This window comes from Pongo abelii, chromosome 9, assembly GCF_028885655.2.
Source record: "Pongo abelii isolate AG06213 chromosome 9, NHGRI_mPonAbe1-v2.0_pri, whole genome shotgun sequence".
NCBI lineage: Eukaryota > Metazoa > Chordata > Mammalia > Primates > Hominidae > Pongo > Pongo abelii.
In genome coordinates, this window is record NC_071994.2 from 20493293 (window position 1) to 20510744 (window position 17452).

Here is a 17452-nt window from a genome sequence, read left to right on the forward strand (position 1 = left end):
CAATACCGCCCCCATACCTCACAGTTTGGTTGACAACAGACAGAAGTATCCCTTAAAATGGGCAAGCTGCAAGCTGTTATGCTACTTTCCAAAGAGAGTTGTTCGCAAAAGGGAGAAGCACGGAAGTTATTTCTAACAGTTCTAGGCTCAAGAGAATGGACATATTACCTTGAGGGCAAAAAATTTAATAAACTTGTCCAGGTCCTTTCTGTCCTGGGAATTGAGATCAGTTTCCATTGCCTATAGGAATCTAAAAAAAAAAAAGTGAAAAAAAAATGACTAATATCTTTAAAAAGGCATTGATACATCAAAGCATACAGAGATGGTATTGTCTACTAGCCTAGGAATAATCATGTGGGAGTGGGAGGAAAAAAATTTTCTTTAACTAAAGATACTAAAGTGAAAAATACTGAGATACTATCGTTTGAGGAAAATAGATTCTACACAGAGCTACATCTAGGAACCTAAAAAATGAATGAGAACATTTTACCTGATTCTGAAACTTTCAGCTTTAAATATAATTATCCATTCAAAATTATTTCATCATCCAGCAGATTCAGGACTAAATTTTAATGAGACATAAACTTTGCTGAACACACATTAGTTAATTTATATTCCTTCAAAGGCCACTAAATCAATTTAACTTTGGGAGCTATGGGCTTTTGAGAATCTACTGACAAAAGCCCTTTCTCCAGAAAAAAACATACATATAGGAATGTTTGCATATAATTTCATGGGGATTCATGGATTTCATGAAACACACCATGAATGCCCTCCCTGGCTGGCCGCTATGGGTCATGCCTGTAATCCCAACACATTGGGAGGCCAAGGCAGGAGGACTGCTTGAGCCAAGGAATTTGGACCAGCTTGGGCAAGATCAACATGGTGAGACCCGGTCTCATTAAAAAACAAACAAAAAAAGCCCTCCCAGGTTGAAATGATTTGAGAGAAAGGATGCATTTAGAGAGAGACGAGCATGAACAAAGAGGTATAAACAATAGAGAGCAAATTAGGTTTAGAAATATTAAGTACTCCAGTTTTCTCCAGTTTTCCAAAGGATTGAGTATGGTTGGAAAATGTTAATGGACGTCCTGGGCCAGCAGATAAAATAGACTCCCGCAGCTGAGGGGTGTCATGTTTAAAACAGAACAAGACGGCCATAGCTGGGGGAGCAAGTAGTCATGTACTCTTTGTTCTCAAAAACATGTATAAAAGTAGTACAAGACCTCCCTTTTTACAATCAAGCCATTGTTGATTGGACACGTTGTTGGAGCTGTTGATCCCAAGCTAAACTGGGCAAGAACCACCAACCCCCACCCCCTGAACTCCCTCAATCAGCTGTTTGAAACAAATGTCTGAGAGACTTCTGGTTTTGGGCCTGGAAACTAACCAATCAGGGGGCAGCTGTATCAACCAATCAGAACTTTGCTATGCTGACCAACCAGAACTAGGCAAGTTTCAATCCTTCCTTTGCATAAACAGACCTGACTCTGAACCTAGGCACTATAAAACTTGCACCCTCCCTTTGTTCTGCCAGTTTACAAACTGTTCACTGAGATAAAGTCTCTTTCCTACAAATTCCTTTGCAGAGAACTTTTGTTCACAGGAAGTAATACAGCTGGTTGGGGCCAGACCATGAGCATCTTGAATACAATCAGCTTCTAGAAGCCAGATCTGCACCTAGTGTGCGAGACAGGGGAGCTCACCCAAGGCTTTTGACGAGAGGAAGTGACACAATTGGAGTGGTAACAACATCCTGAATGGTGCTTTAGAAAGACAGCTTTACGGGCATAATGCAGAACACTTTTGAGTATGAAAAGTGGGGAAATCAGTTAGGTCCTTGGCAATAATTAAGGACCGTGATGAAGGCATGATCTAGCACAGGCATGATTGGGCGATATTTTAAAGGAAAAGCTGAAGGCCAGGCACGGTGGCTCACGCCTGTAATCCCAGCACTTTGGGAGGCCGAGGCGGGTGGATCACCTGAGGTTAGGAGTTTGAGACCAGCCTGGCCAACATGGTGAAACCCGTCTCTACTAAAAATGCAAAAATTAGCTGGGCGTGGTGGCACACGCCTGTAATACCAGCTACTTGAGAGGCTGAGGCAAGAGAATCGCTTGAACCCAGGAGGCCAGAGGTTGCAGTGGGCTGAGATTGCGCCACTGCACTCCAGCCTGGGTGGCAGAGTGAGATTCCATCTCAAAAAAAAAAAAAAAAAAAAAAAAACCCACAAAAATAAAAAAACAAGGAAGAGCTGATAAGATTTAATGACTTAAGAAACAGGATAAAGGAGTGGCAGAGTTTTAAAAGTGGATAACTGAGAGGCTAGAGTTTCATTTAACAAAAACAGGGAAGCCAGACTGGGAAAATATTTTAAGGAAAAGAATAAACAAAAAGAGAGCTAAAAGAAGAAATAATGGGTACACGTTAAATTTTTTTTTGGTCGGGCACGGTGGTGCACACCTGTAGTCCCAACAGTTTGGGAGGCTGAGGCAGGTGGATCACTTTAGACCAGGAGTTGGAGACCAGCCCGGACAACATGGCACAATCTGTCTCTACTCAAAACACAAAAAAATTTAGCCAGGCATGGTGGTGCATGCCTATAGTCCTAGCTACTCGGGAGGATGAGGTGGGAGAATGGCCTGAGCCCTGGAAGTCAAGCCTGCAGTGAGCCATGGGCAGTGAGCCATGGCTGCTCCACTGCACTCCAGCCTGGGCAACAGCAGTAAAACTCTGTCTCAAAAAAAAAAAAAAAAAATTCAGGTATAACTTAGATGCATTGAAATGCACAAATCTTGGGTGTACAGGTCAATAAATATTTTTATATGTATACACCCATATAACCACAATCCAGATAAAGTTATGGAACATATCCAATATTCTAGAAGGCTCCATTACACCCCTCTCAGTCTATAAATCCACCAAAAGGAAACAATTACTGATTTCTATCACCACAGATTAGTTTGGGCTGTTTTGAATTTCTTACAAATATAATCAATAATATTAACTTTTTTGTGTGTGGCTTTTATTCAACATTATGTCTATAATACAATTCATCTATATTGTTGGATGTAGCAGCAGTTTATTCTTTTTCATTGCTTCATAGTACCCTATCTCATGAATATAACATAATATTAAAAATAAATTCTAGGCCGGGCACAGTGGCTCACGCCTGTAATCCCAGCACTTTGGGAGGCCGAGGCGGGTGGATCACGAGGTCAGGAGTTCAAGACCAGCCTGGCCAAGATGGTGAAACCCCGTCTCTACTAAAAATACAAAAATTAGCTGGGTGTGATGGTGGGCACCTGTAATCCCTGCTATTCAGGAGGCTGAGGCAGAGAACTGCTTGAACCCAGGAGGCAGAGGGTGCAGTGAGCCGAGATCGCACCACTGCCCTCCAGCCTGGGCAATGGAGCAAGACTCCATCTTAAATAAATAAATAAATAAAATTCTACTGATGATAAACATTTGAGTTGTTTCCTGTTTTTAGCTATCATATTCTTATATGTGTCTTTTGGTGGATGTAAACATTCACTGCTATCAGAGACAAAGTCAGGAGTGTTAATGGTGGGTCATTTAGTACACGGTACGTATGTTTAGCTTAAATACACACTGCCAGAAAGGTTTGACGTATCTGTACCAGTTCACAGTCCCAGCAGCGTTTGAGTTGTCTACTGTTCTATAGATAGGTTCCCTGATGTTAGAATCATAAGACTTTTGTTTAAGAATTGCTTAAGTACATGGGCACAGTGGCTCATGCCTGTAATCCCAGTACTTTGGGGGGCCAAGGTGGGAGAATCACTTTAGTCCAAGAGTTTGAGACCAGCCTGGGCAACATGGTGAAACCCTATCTCTAGAAAAACAAAATATAAAAATTAGCTGGGCATGGTAGTCCCAGCTACTCAGGAGGCTGAGACAGGAGGATTGCTTGAGCCTGGGAGGCAGAGACTGCAGTGAGCTGAGATCGTGCCACTACACACCAACATGGGCGACAGAGCAAGACCCTGTCAAAAAAGAAAAAAAAAAAAATTGCATAAGCAGATCCTGAAGCACAGCAGAATAGCTGACACCAAACAGTTTAAAGGCCCCCCCTACAGAGAAACCAAACCAGTGTAAGAATATAGTTTCTTCATCTCTCTGTGCCATGACTTTACTCTGCATACTTTGACCAATGATCTCCATACTTCAGCCCACTCTCAAACTCTTAAATTGAAACTCTACCCACAAACTCCCTGGGGAGGCGGATTTGAGGGTTCCTCCTGTTTCCTGTTTTGGGAACCCTATAATTAAACCTCTTTTCTCTGCTGCAACCCAGTGTCTCGGCATAATCACTTGCTGCACGAAATGAACAACGGACCTATTACAGTTACAGCTGGGCAATATATATATAAAGACAGAATTCTGACCCACAACCTGCAGCAACCAGCCCAAGAAGCCAACCTACTATCTACACTAATGAGTCAATGAAGTCAGACTATCTCTAGCAACTAGTCCAGGAAGCCAACAATAACCACTATGACAATTGGCCCAATTCACAATAGCCAAGATATAGAATCACCCTAAATGTCTATCAATGAAGATAAAGAAAATGTGGAAGCTGGGCATGGTGGCTCACGCCTATAATCCCAGCACTGTGGGAGGCCAAGGTAGGCAGATCATGAGGTCAGGAGTTTGAGACCAGCCTGGCCAACATAGTAAAACCCTGTCTCTATTAAAAATACAAAAAATTAGCCAGACATGGTGGTAGGCGCCTGCAGTCCCAGCTACTTGGGAGGCCGAGGCAGGAGAATCACTTGAACCCGGGAGGTGGAGGTTGCAGTGAGCCGAGATCGCACCACTACACTCCAGCCAGGGCAACAGAGCGAGACTCCTTCTCAAAAAAAAAAAAAAAAAAAAAAATTAGCCGAGTGTGGTGGCACACGCCTGTAGTCCCAGCTACTTGGAAAGCTGAGGTGGGAGAATGGCTTGAACCTGGGAGGCGGAGGTTGCAGTGAGCCAATACCACAACATTGCACTCCAGCCTGGGTGACAGAGTGAGACTGTCTCAAAAAACAAACAAACAGAAAAAGTGGAATATATATATCATAGAAATTAGCCACAGAAAAAGAGTAAAATCCTGTAATTTGCAGCAACATGAATGAACCTGGAGAGCATTATGTTAGGTGAAATAAGCCAGGCATGGAAAGACAAATACTGCATGATCTCACTCGTGGAATCTAAGATGTTGTTATTAAAGTAGTAGAGAGTAGAATAGAAGTTACCAAAGGATAGGGAAGTAGGGTGTAGGTTGATGGTGAGAAATTGGTCAGCAGGTACAAGGCCACAGTTAGATAGGAGGAATAAGTTCCAGTGTTCTATATCATAGCAGAATGACTGGAGTTAACAATAATGTATATTTCAAAATAGCAAGAGAGGTTTTTTTGTTTTGTTTTTGAGACAGAGTCTCACTCTGTCACCCAGGCTGGAGTGCAATGGTGCGATCTTGGCTTACTGCAACTTCCGACTCCCAGGTTCAAGCGATTCTGGTGCCTCAGCCTCCCTGAGTAGCTGGGATTACAGGCATGCGCCACCTCGCCCAGCTGATTTTTGTATTTTTAGTAGAGACAGGGTTATGCCATGTTGGCCAGGCTGGTTTTGAACTCCTGGACTCAAGCAATTCACCTGCCTCAGCCTTCCAAAGTGCTGGGATTACAGACATGAGCCACTGGTGCCCAGTTAAAAAGAGAGGTTTTTAAATGTTCTCATCACAAAGAAACAATAAATGTTTAAGGTGATGAATATGCTAATTATCCTGAATAGGTCACTACACAATTTAGACATGCATCAAAACACAAACCCCATAAATATGTATAATTATTATGTATCAATCATAAATTAAAAATGAAAACAAAAAACCATTGGCCCAAAAGAGCTAGGACTTAATACCCTACATTTTGGTACCCATGGCCTCCAACTTAGGACCAACTGAAGAAAGCCAAATATGCACCTCCTAACCCATCACACAGGATGCCTTGCTTCTAGTCAGCCTGCCTCCAGCTACCCTATGCCAGGAGCCTCCAATTAGGGAAAACCTGAAACCTTCCCTTTTTCCCCCCACTATAAAGCTTTCCCACTCTTCTGTCCGCTTCTGAGTCTCTGCCAAATGCAAATGATAACAGCTGACTCTTTTGCTCTGAATAGCCTGTGCTTGTTCTCATCTGGGTGCTCTTTATTTCCATATGAAAAATAGTTTTGATGCACTTTGGGAAGCTGAGGCAGGCAGATCACTTAAGGTCAGGAATTCGAGACCATCCTGGCCAACATGGCAAAACCCTGTCTCTACCAAAAAAATACAAAAATTAGCCAAAGAGTGGTGGCGTAGACCTGTAATCCCAGCTGCTCGGGAGGCTTAGGCAAGAGAATCACTTGAACCCTGGAAAAACATTATTTTTTGAACATAAAAAAGTGCTTACCATCAAACAAAAGATTAATAAATTATTAAAATTCAGAGAAAAGAAAATAAATTTTTGCTGATCTGCAAATCATGAAGATATTCTCCTGTATTTTCTTGTAGAAACATTTTGTTTTATTGCACCACTGCATCCCATCCTGGGCAACAGAGTGAGACTCTATCTCAAAATAGATAAATAAAAATAGCTGAGTTGTAGCTCTCAATAAACAGTATGTTGAAAGTATACAATTTAATAGGATTCAACGTACTTATGTATGGTAAAACCATCACCAAAAACAAAATAGTGAACCCCAATAGTTCCCAAAAGTTTCCTCGTGCCTCCCTTTAGCCACTCCTTAATACTCCTTATCCTTAGGAAACCTCTGATCCTTAATCGCAGTTTGTAGAATTCTGTATCAATGGCTTTACGCGGTGGCTCACGCCTGTAATCCCAGCACTTTGGGAGGCCAAGGCAGGCTAATTACAAGGTCAAGAGATCAAGACCATCCTGGCCAACATGCTGAAACCCCGTCTCTACTAAAAATACAAAAATTAGCTGGGGCGTGTTGGTGTGCGCCTGTAGTCCCTGCTACTCGGGAGGCTGAGGCAGGAGAATTAACACTCCAGCCTGGTGACAGAACGAGACTCCACCTCAAAAGAAAAAAAAAAACAACTATATCAACTAAATCACATAGGCCCAGCGTGGCAGCTGACACCTGTAATCCCAGCTCTTTGGGAGGCTGAGGCAGGAGGATCGCTTGTGGCCCAAAGTTCAAGATCAACCTGAGCAATATAGTGAAACTCCATCTCTACCCCCAACAAAAAAAGGAAAAAAGATTGAATCATATAGTATATACTCTTTGCCTGGCTTTTTTTTTTTTTTTTTTTTTTTTTTTGAGACGGAGTCTCGCTCTGTCCCCCAGGCTGGAGTGCAGTGGCGTGATCTCGGCTCATTGCAAGCTCCGCCTCCTGAGTTCACGCCATTCTCCTGCCTCAGTCTCCCGAGTAGCTGGGACTACAGGTGCTCACCACCATGCCCGGCTAATTTTTTTGTATTTTTAGTAGAGGCGGGGTTTCACTGTGTTAGCCAGGATGGTCTCGATCTCCTGACCTCATGATCCACCAGCCTCTGCCTCCCAAAGTGCTGGGATTACAGGTGTGAGCCACCGCACCCAGCCCTCCCAGGATAGGGATATCTAAACAAATTTGTAGGGAGAGGCAAGAAGTCAATGAAGGAGAAATAAAAGATGTGAGAGAGGAAATAATTATTGGAATAAGATGCCACAGGACAGTCCACTGTGATCAAGAACAGGTTAATGGCCTAAAGCAATCCAAACTATAAATGACTTACCTACTGGAATCTATCATTTGTAGATCTGGCTGCACTTGAAACATATACCCACTTCAGACATTCCTAATTTTGGTTAAAAAGAACACTAACAACTGTGCCATTGTACTCCAGCTTGGGTGACAGAGCAAGGCCCTGTCTCAAGAAGAAGAAAAACAAACAAATAAAGAAATGTGCTGCAGGATTATACTGCCTTTATCTTACACTAAGGATAAGAATTGGATTCTCACCATCAGATTATCTACCAATGCAATCATTATAATGGCACAATGGCTCCAATGACTTTTTGTACAACTGGTAGCATTGAAAGGATTATGTAACTACAGTTATTGAGCCAAAAAAGGTGCAGTCTCCACTAGGGAAAAAGTTATCTCCCAGACCTATGTGTTCCCTTAGGTCCAGTTAACCAAGCAGTCAATTCATCCTCTACAAGGTAAATGTATGTAAGGTTTACTTTACGCTTTGCTCTTTGCAAAATTCTTTCTTTGAGTGCTCCTATGAATACAAAGGTAAATTTGATACAAACATTAAAGAAACCTGCAATTGAACAACTTCCTTTTTTCTGCCCTTTGCTATTAACTGTCCAGTTACTAAATCCTGCAACTCTTACTATGCAAATTTTTTAAAACAGAGATGGGGGGTCTCTCTATGTTGGCCAGGTTGGTATTGAACTCCTGGACTCAGGCAATCCTAATTACCCTGATTTGATCATTACACAATGTATATATTTATCAAAACATCACTGTATCCTATAAATATGTACAACAATTATTATGTCTTAATTAAAATAAAACTTTTAAAAGGCCAAGCTCAGTGGTTCACGCCTGTAATCCCAGCACTTTGGGAAGCTGAGGGCAGGGGATCACATGAGGTCAGGAGTTCGAGATCAGCCTGGCCAACATAGCAAAACCCCGTCTCTACCAAAAATACAAAAATTAGCCAGGAGTGGTGCCGCAGCCTGTAATCCCAGCCACTTGGGAGGCTGAGGCACAAGAATCGCTTGAACTTGGAAGGCAGAGGCTGCCACGAGTTCACACAGCACCCTTGCACTCCAGACTGGGAGACACAGAGAGAAACCCCTACTTAAAAAAAAAAAAAAAACAAAAAAAAAACAAAGAAAAAATCTAGGCCAGGTGAGGTGACTCATGCCTGTAATCCCAGCACTTTGGGAGGCTGAGTCGGGCGGATCACAAGGTCAGGAGTTCAAGAAAAGCCTGGCCAATATGGTGAAACCCGGCCTCTACTAAAAATACAAAAAATTAGCTGGGTGTGCTGGCACACACCTGTAGTCCCAGCTACTGGGGAGGCTGAGGCAGCAGGAGAATCATTTGAACCCAGGAGGCAGAGGTTGCACTGAGCCGAGATCGTGCCACTGCACTCCAGCTTGGGTGACAGAGCAAGACTCGTCTCAAAAAACAAACAAACAAACAAAAAAACTAGGCTGGGTGCAGTGGATCACACCTGTAATCCCAGCACTTTGGGAGGATGAGGTGGGCGGATTACTTGAGGTCAGGAGTTTGAGACCAGCCTAGCCAACATGGTGAAACCCTGTCTCTACTAAAAATACAAAAATCAGCTGGGTGTGTTGGTGCATGCCTACAGTTCCAGCTACGCAGGAGGCTGAGTCAGGAGGACTGCTTGAACCCGGGAGGCGGAGGTGCAGTGAGCTGAGATTGTGCCACTGTACTCCAGCCTGGGCAACAAAGACTCAGACTCAAAAAAAAAAAAAAAAAAAGAAAGAAAGAAAACTAAATTAAATTAAAAAGAAAAAAAGAATCCAATCCCAGCACTTTGGGAGGCCGAGGCAGGTGGGTCACAAGATCAGGAGATCGCGACCATCCTGGCCAACATAGTGAAACCCCGTCTCTACTAAAAATACAAAAAAAATATTAGCTGGGTGTGGTGGTGCATGCCTGTAATCCCAGCTACTCAGGAGGCTGAGACAGGAGAATCTCTTGAACCTGGGAGGTGGAGATTGCAGTGAGCTGAGATCGCGCCACTGAACTCCAGCCTGGCGATAGAGCGAGATTCCATCTCAAAAAAAAGAAAAAAAAATCCCAGGCAAACTCAGCTGAGAAAATAGGTTACGTGATTTCAAAAAGGTGATCAGAGGCCTGCTGGCACTTTCAGCAAAGAGTCTAGTCACTGAAAGCGGCAAAAGGTGATCCTGTACCAAAGTCCAGGATTTCAATATTCAGGCTTAGGAAACTAAAAAATTTCTTTATTTGTAGTCTTAATGAAGTAAAAGAAACTAATTTTATTAATTCAATCAAGGTTTTGGGGACAACACAAGTTACAAGAGACTGTTTATATAGCATATACATATGCTTTTTTGAAACAGGGTCTCACACTGTTGCCCAGGCTGGGGTGTAGTGGTGCAATCATAGCTCACTGTAACCCGGAATTCCTGGCCTCAAGCAATCCTCCCACTTAAGCCTCTCGAGTAGCTGGGACTATCAACTCTCAACACCATGTGCAGCTAATTTAAAAAAATTTTTGGCCAGGCACGGTGGCTCACGCCTGTAATCCCAACACTTTGGGTGGCAGAGGCGGGCGGATCACCTAAGGTCAGGAATTCAAGACCAGCCTGACCAACATGGCAAAACCCCGTCTCTACTAAAAATACAAAATTAGCTGGGCATGGTGGCGGGCGCCCGTAATCCCAGCTACTCAGGAGGCTGAGGCACAAGAATCACTTGAATACAGGAGGCGGAGGTTGCACGAGCCAAGATTGCGCCATTGCACTCCAGCCTAGGCAACAAGAGCAAAACTCCGTCTCCAAAAAACAATAATTAAAAAATAAAATAAAATAAAATTTTTGGGGGCTGGGTGCAGTGGCTCACGTCTGTAATCCCAGCACTTTGGGAGGGTGAGGCAGGTGGATCATGAGGTCAGTTCTAGACCAGCCTGACCAACATGGTGAAGCCCCATCTCCACTAAAAAATACAAAAATTAGCCAGGCATGGTGGCAGGCGCCTGTAATCCCAGCTCCTTGGGAAGCTAAGGCAGGAGAACAGCTTGAACCCGAGAGGAGGAGGTTGCAGTGAGCTGAGATGGCGCCACTGCACTCCAGCCTGGGCGACGGAGCAAGACCCCGTCGCCAAAAAAAAAAAAAAAAATTTTTTTTTTTAAGAGATGGGGTCTTGCTCCGTCGCCCAGGCTGGTCTCAAACTGCTCGCCTCAAGTGATCCTCCCACCTCCATCTCCCAAAGCACTGGGATTACAGTTGTGAGCCACTGTGCTAGGCCCATGATTCCAATTTTTGAGAAAGCAGAGAGAAAGAGATGTGTCAAGTAATAAGGATGTTATCTTTCCTAAAAAGATACTGTTTTGGGAAGTAAAATAGTACCAGATGGTTACCTGGTATCACCCCACAGTATAAACTTCACATATCCTTCTCTACCACAGGGGCAAGTGGTTTTGTGGTTCTACTGCCAAAACTCTATAGAGGTACCGGACCTGACAACGTATGTATTTGACTTTCTTCTCTTCAGACTTTGCAGACTACTTACTGCCACAATTCTTGTTACAGCCAAAATGACTGTCTACATTAAGGGTGGAGACTCCTTGATAGTATAGGTTTTAAGGCCAAACATCAGCTGCTAGGAGACTAAGCCAAAGAAAAAGAGCTTTTAGGTTACCACTTACTTCAAATCAAGGCCACTTTACCTTTGAGCATTCTAGTCTCTCATTTACTTTGCAACTTTTCTGCAAGTTCTTCAAATGTCTTGCCTCTTTCCTGCTAATATGCTGAATATGTAAGTTCACGTGAGCTGCTTACTATCTTGTTATTAAAATTTTCTGTCCTAGGGATATAACCCAACTACTATGTATAATTTCAGATTTTCACAAAAAAATTTATGCAGTTCCCATTCATGAATAATTGATTAAATTTATCATGTCAGTTTCTAAAATGCCTTAATCAGGTAAAAAAAAATTATACTCTATAATGTTCCCACAAATATTGCTATCCCTTTAAACTTCATTTATGCTTATTGTCCTGTGACTTGATACTTATAGGTTTTCTTGTCTTAGAAGTAATCTCATTTAATTAAGACATTTCTTCATGACAAGACAGTTGAGTAATAACAAAAACTATTTATTGGACTTTAAATAGCAATTTCAATTTTGCAACATCTCTGCACATCACTTTTGCAAATAGAAATTCCTAACGAATAACACTTTGAGGTTCCCAAAGTGTAAGAGAACATGCATAGACTTGTATCAGACTAAATGCTTTTTTGTTTTTGTTTTGAGACAAGGTCTTGTTCTGTCATCCAGGGTGGAATGCAGTGGTGCCATCATAGCTCACTGCAAGCCTGGACCTCCTGGGCCCAAGTGATCCTCCCATCTCAGCCTCTCGAGTAGCTGAGACCACAGGTATGTGTCACTACACCCAACTAATTTTTTAATTTTTTGCAGAGACCTGTGGGGTGGGTCGAGTGTCTCCGTTTGTTCTCCAGGCTGGTCTTGAACTCCTGGCCTCAAACGATCCTCTCACCTCAGCCTCCCAAAGTGCTGGGATTATAGCTGTGAGCCATGGCACCCAGACCAGACTAAATGTTTTTGAACAATTACTGAAAAAACAAATTATCCCATTGTTAGATAATGCCCACAGGAAAAAAAAAAAAAAAAGATAATGCCCATAGATAATCACTGACTTCCAAATGCTGGACAGAAGATTCTATCACACTACTTAAGTGCAAAAGATAATAATGAACGAATGGAAAACAACATTTAACTAGGTAAGCAGGTTCTCTACATCTTTTATTTACTTTTGTACTGAAATTCTAATTTTAAATAAAGAAATAGGCCAGCTTGGTGGTCCAAACCTATAATCCCAGCACTTTGGATGCCCGAGGTGGACAGATTACTTGAGCCAAGAGTTTGAAACTACAGTGAGCTATGATTGCACCACTGCACTCCAACTTAGGTAACAGAGTGAGACCCTGTCATTCATTAATTTACACTTACATACATACATATAGGGTTCTACTTAAATAGGCAGATAAAAAAGACATATTTATCTAAACTATCTTCCTAATCCTCAATTAAAAGCACAGACATAAAAAAGCTATAAATAAAACCCAAAGACAGAAGAAGAAATAACAAATAAAAGAAGTCAACGAAGTACTGGAAAATAAAAAGTGAATAGGCTGGGCATGGTGGCTCACATAAGTAATCCCAATACTTTGGAAGGCCAAGGTGGGATGATCTCTTGAGCCCAGGAGTTTGAGACCAGCCTGGACAACACGGAGACACTCTGTCTCTACAAAAAATTAAAAAAAAAAAAAAAAAATTAGCCAGTTGTGGTGGCATGCACCTGTGGTCCCAGCTACTTGGGAGGCCAAGGCAGGAGGATCACTTGAGTCCAGGAGTTCAAGACCAGCCAGGGAACATAGTGACACCTTGTTTCTGCAAAAAAAGTAGTCGGGCATGGTGGCATGCACCTGTAGTGCCAGCTACTGGGGAGGCTGAGGTAGGCAGATTGCTTGAGCTGGAAGGTCAAGGCTGCAGTGAGCTGTGATTGCACCACTCCACTGCACTCCAGACTGGGTCATACAGTGAGATCCTGTCTCAAAAAAAAAAAAAAAAAAAAAAAAAAAGCCTCTAATTTCTTGCCAAGGCCAAGCATAAGTCTACCTATCAGCTTTCTGGATGTAACAAGCACAGTGAGAAATCAGGTAAATTGATTTTTACCATATTTATCTCCATTTGGCCTTTGTAACTGGTCCACTCACTCATCATGAAACACACAAGCGGTGTTTGGTATTTCTGAATCTGGAGCCTTCCCTGAACCTCAGCTACCTAGAACCTCCAGTCTGGAACCATTACAGGGTTCTTGGTTCAAATCAGTTCACTTCCTGTTCCAACTTCTTTTCACTCCCAGGCTGCTGGGGCTTCTGCATTGTTAAACCAGTTAAAATTCCTCCTCTAGGTTTCCTTCTCCCAAAAATGTAGAGAATCTCTCCTTCTCAACTTTTCCCATTCTATTCTTGCGTGTTTACATCCATTTTATTCCTTTACTACAATTTTATATGGCTTAAAAAGAAGTGGTGCCTGGTGGCACATACCTGTAGTCCCAGCTACTCAGAAGGTTGAGGCAGGAGAATCACTTGAGTCCAAGATGCTGTAGAGAAATATGATCATGCCTGTGAATACCACTGCACAATAGCCTGGGCAACAGAGCGAGACCGCATCTCTTTAAACAGAAATTTGTGCCATATCCAATTCTGCCTGTTACTTAGTATCTTTGGGACGACAGAGCCTTAGGAGACCAAAAATAAAATAAATAAATAAATAAATAAACAGAATAGATATATGCAGTCACTCTGTCATGTTTAACCAGAAATTTGTAATCGGTCAAAAATTCCTGATATTATGGCGCTTGTATTCTAACAAGGGGGAAACTGACAATAAAAATAATTAAAATATGTTTGAAAGTATTAAGTGCTTATTAAGATTAAGCAGGGTCGGCCAGGTGCGGTGGCTCATGCCTGTAATCCCAGCACTTTGGGAGGCCGAGGCGGGTGGATCACCTGAGGTCAGGAGTTCGAGACCAGCCTGACCAACATGGAGAAACCCCGTCTGTACTAAAAATACAAAAATTAGCCGGGCGTGATCGCGGGCTCCTGGAATCCCAGCTACTTGGGAGGCTGAGGCAGGAGAATCGCTTCAACTCAGAAGGCAGAGGCTGCAGTGAGCCGAGATCATGCCATTGCACTCCAGCCTGGCAACAAGACCGAGACTCTGTCTTGGAAAAAAAAAAAAAAAAACCAACCTCCTTGTGAACACAAATAGATGAATCTCACATAATACAAAATGAAAGCAGACACAAAAATGCACACTATAAGTGTGACTGCATCTATACCATGCTCTAGAAAAGGTAAATGTAATCTCTTGTGACGGAAAACAGATCAGTATCAGACAGGCGCAGTGGCTCACACCTGTAATCCCAGCACTTTGGGAGGCTGAGGCGGGTGGGGCATCTGAGGTCAGGAATTCAAGACCAGCCTAGCCCACATGGTGAAACTCCATCTCTACTAAAAATACAAAAATTAGCCAGGCATGGTGGTGCACATCTGTAGTCCCAGCTGCTTGGAAGGCTGAGGTGGAAGGATCTCTTGAGCCCAGGAGGAGGAGGTTGTAGTGAGCCAAGATCGTGCCACTGCACACACACTCCAGCCTGGGTGACAGAGTGAGACTCAGTCTCCAAAAAAAAAAAAAAGAAAACAGTATTGCTTGGGGCTGGGAGTGGAGGTAGAAATGGTAGGGGGAAAAGTTATAGTGATAGGAATTTCCATGTTTTGATTGTGGTGGTGATTATAAGACTTATGCATTTGCCAAAATTTGTGAAACTGTAAATTTATAATGGATATAATTTATTTTATGTCAATTACACCTCAATCAAGTACATTTTTAAAAAGGATTGCTCAGGTTGCTGTGTGGAGAAGACTTAGATATATATGCAACTAATCTAATATTAACAATGAACAGTTAACCAATTAATATTTCCTTGATTTATTCTAAAAATGAATCCCAAATTCAGTTTTTCTGAGTAACAATTCCTGGCATATTAACAACATTGCTTTCACATTTGTATAATGCGTACTTCTACTTACACAAAATCTATAAGCAGTAACCTCAAAACTATTACAGAAATAATAGAATGTTTTACCTGTAATTAAAAAAAAAAAAACAAACAAACTACTTGCTGACAAATATTCAACACTTTGGATGCTTAAAATGCGGGGTTTTGTTTTCGGGTTTTTTTTGAGACAGAGTCTCACTCTGTCGCCCAGGCTGGTATGCAGTGGTGCAATCTCACTGCAATCTCCAACTGCCAGGTTCAAGTGATTCTCCTGCCTCAGCCTCCCGAGTAGCTGAGACCAGAGGCACATGCCACCACACCAGCTTATTTTTGTATTTTTAATGGAGATGGGGTTTCACCATGTTGGCCAAGCTGATCTAGAACTCCTGACCTCAGGTGATCTGCCCACCTTGGTCTCCCAAATGCTGGGATTACAGGCGTGAGCTACCATGCCTGGCCAAAATACTTTTTTTTCCTGCCTTTTTTTTTTTTTTTTTTTTGAGACAAGGTCTCAATCCTTTGTCCAGGCTGGAGTGCAGTGGCCCGATCACAGCTCACTGCAGCCTCAACCTGCCAGACTCAGGTGATTCTCCCACTTCAGCCTCAGGAGTAGCTGGGACTACTAGCATGCCACCACACCCAGCTAATTTTTTGTATTTTTTTGTAGAGATGGGGCTTTGCCTTGTTGCCCAGGCTGGTTGTGAACTCCTGGGCTCAAGCAATCCTCCCGTCTCAGCCTCCCAGACTGCTGGGGATTGCAGGCATGAGCCACTGCGCTTGGCCTTAAAAATGCTCTTAAATTCAGGCCAGGCACGGTGGCTCACGCCTGTAATCCCAGCACTCTGGGATACCGAGGCAGGCAGATCACCTGAGGTCAGGAGTTTGAGACCGGCCTGATGAACATGGAGAAACCCCACCTCTACTAAAAATTAAAAAAAAAAAATTAGCCGGGCATGGTGACACATGCCTGTAATCCCAGCTACTTGGGAGGCTGAGGCAGGAGAATCGCTTGAACTCAGGAGGCGGAGGTCGCGGTGAGCTGAGATCGCGCCACTGCACTCCAGCCTGGGCAACAAGAGCAAAACTTCTTCTCAAAAAAAGCTTTTAAACTCATGTTTATCATGCGAGAACATGTAGGTTTTGGAAGCACTAAAACTTAATTTATAATTTTACATTTCTCTATATTTATTTATTTATTTTTTGAGACAGAGTCTTGCTCTGTCGCCCTGGATGGAGTGCAGTGGTGCGATCTCGGCTCACTGCAACCTCTGCCTCCCAAGTTCAAGTGATTCTCCTGCCTCAGCCTCCCAAGTAGCTGGAATTACAGGCACCCGCCATCATGCCCGGCTAATTTTCGTATTTTTGTAGAGATAGGGTTTCATCATGTTGGCCAGACTGGACTCAAACTCCTGACCTCAGGTGATCTGCCCACTGCAGCCTCCCACAGTGCTGGGATTACAGGCATGAGCCATGATGCCCGGCCCGGGCTAATTTTCTTATTTTTAGTAGAGATGAGGTTTTGCCACGTTGGCCAGGCTGGTCTCGAACTCCTGGCCTCAAGTGGTCCATTCACCTCGGCTTTCCACAGTGCTGGGATTACAAGATTACCGCACCCAATCTTATTTCTTAAGCTAACAGTGGAAGAGCAGATACAATCCTTTCCTGACATAGTCCTTTTTTTATATAGCAAATGTTTACATCTTCCTCCTAACACTTTGGTTTCAAAGGGAGCTGTGCAATAAATGAAGATGGGGAAAATACTTCTTTATAGTATAATACAATAAATAAATGTAAGAAGAATAGCAGACTTAGAAAATGACAATTTTTTGTAACCATTATAGGAATAACTGGTTCAAGCAAATCGCCAAGGAATGCTAAAATTTCTGGGTGAAACTTTATTTACAAATGAGATATTTACACAATCTATGGGAACACAGGTTACTACTTATTAATTACAAAGAGAAACCTGGTGGATACAATCTTAACAAAGTCATCAAAGATAACATACTGCTATTGGGGCTTAGAAATCAATACCCAGGCCGGGGGCGGTGGCTCATGCCTGTAATTCCAGCAGTTTGGGAGG

General features: G+C 42.8%; 1 protein-coding gene across 50 annotated transcripts in view; it reads right to left on the reverse strand.

Moving 5' to 3' along the window:
* ATG13 (autophagy related 13) overlaps positions 1–17452 on the reverse strand; it is a 58210-nt gene that overhangs the window by 27879 nt on the left and 12879 nt on the right. For 21 of the 50 annotated variants that reach the window (XR_010141657.1, XR_010141661.1, XR_010141651.1 and 18 more), the window contains 2 exons: positions 13853–13908; positions 169–250 (listed from right to left, as the gene is read on the reverse strand). Coding sequence is in view for 36 of the 50 variants with exons in the window: in XM_054523601.2 (XP_054379576.1) it covers positions 169–237 (69 nt within the window). In the remaining 14 variants the exon portion in view is untranslated. 50 annotated transcript variants of the gene reach the window in all.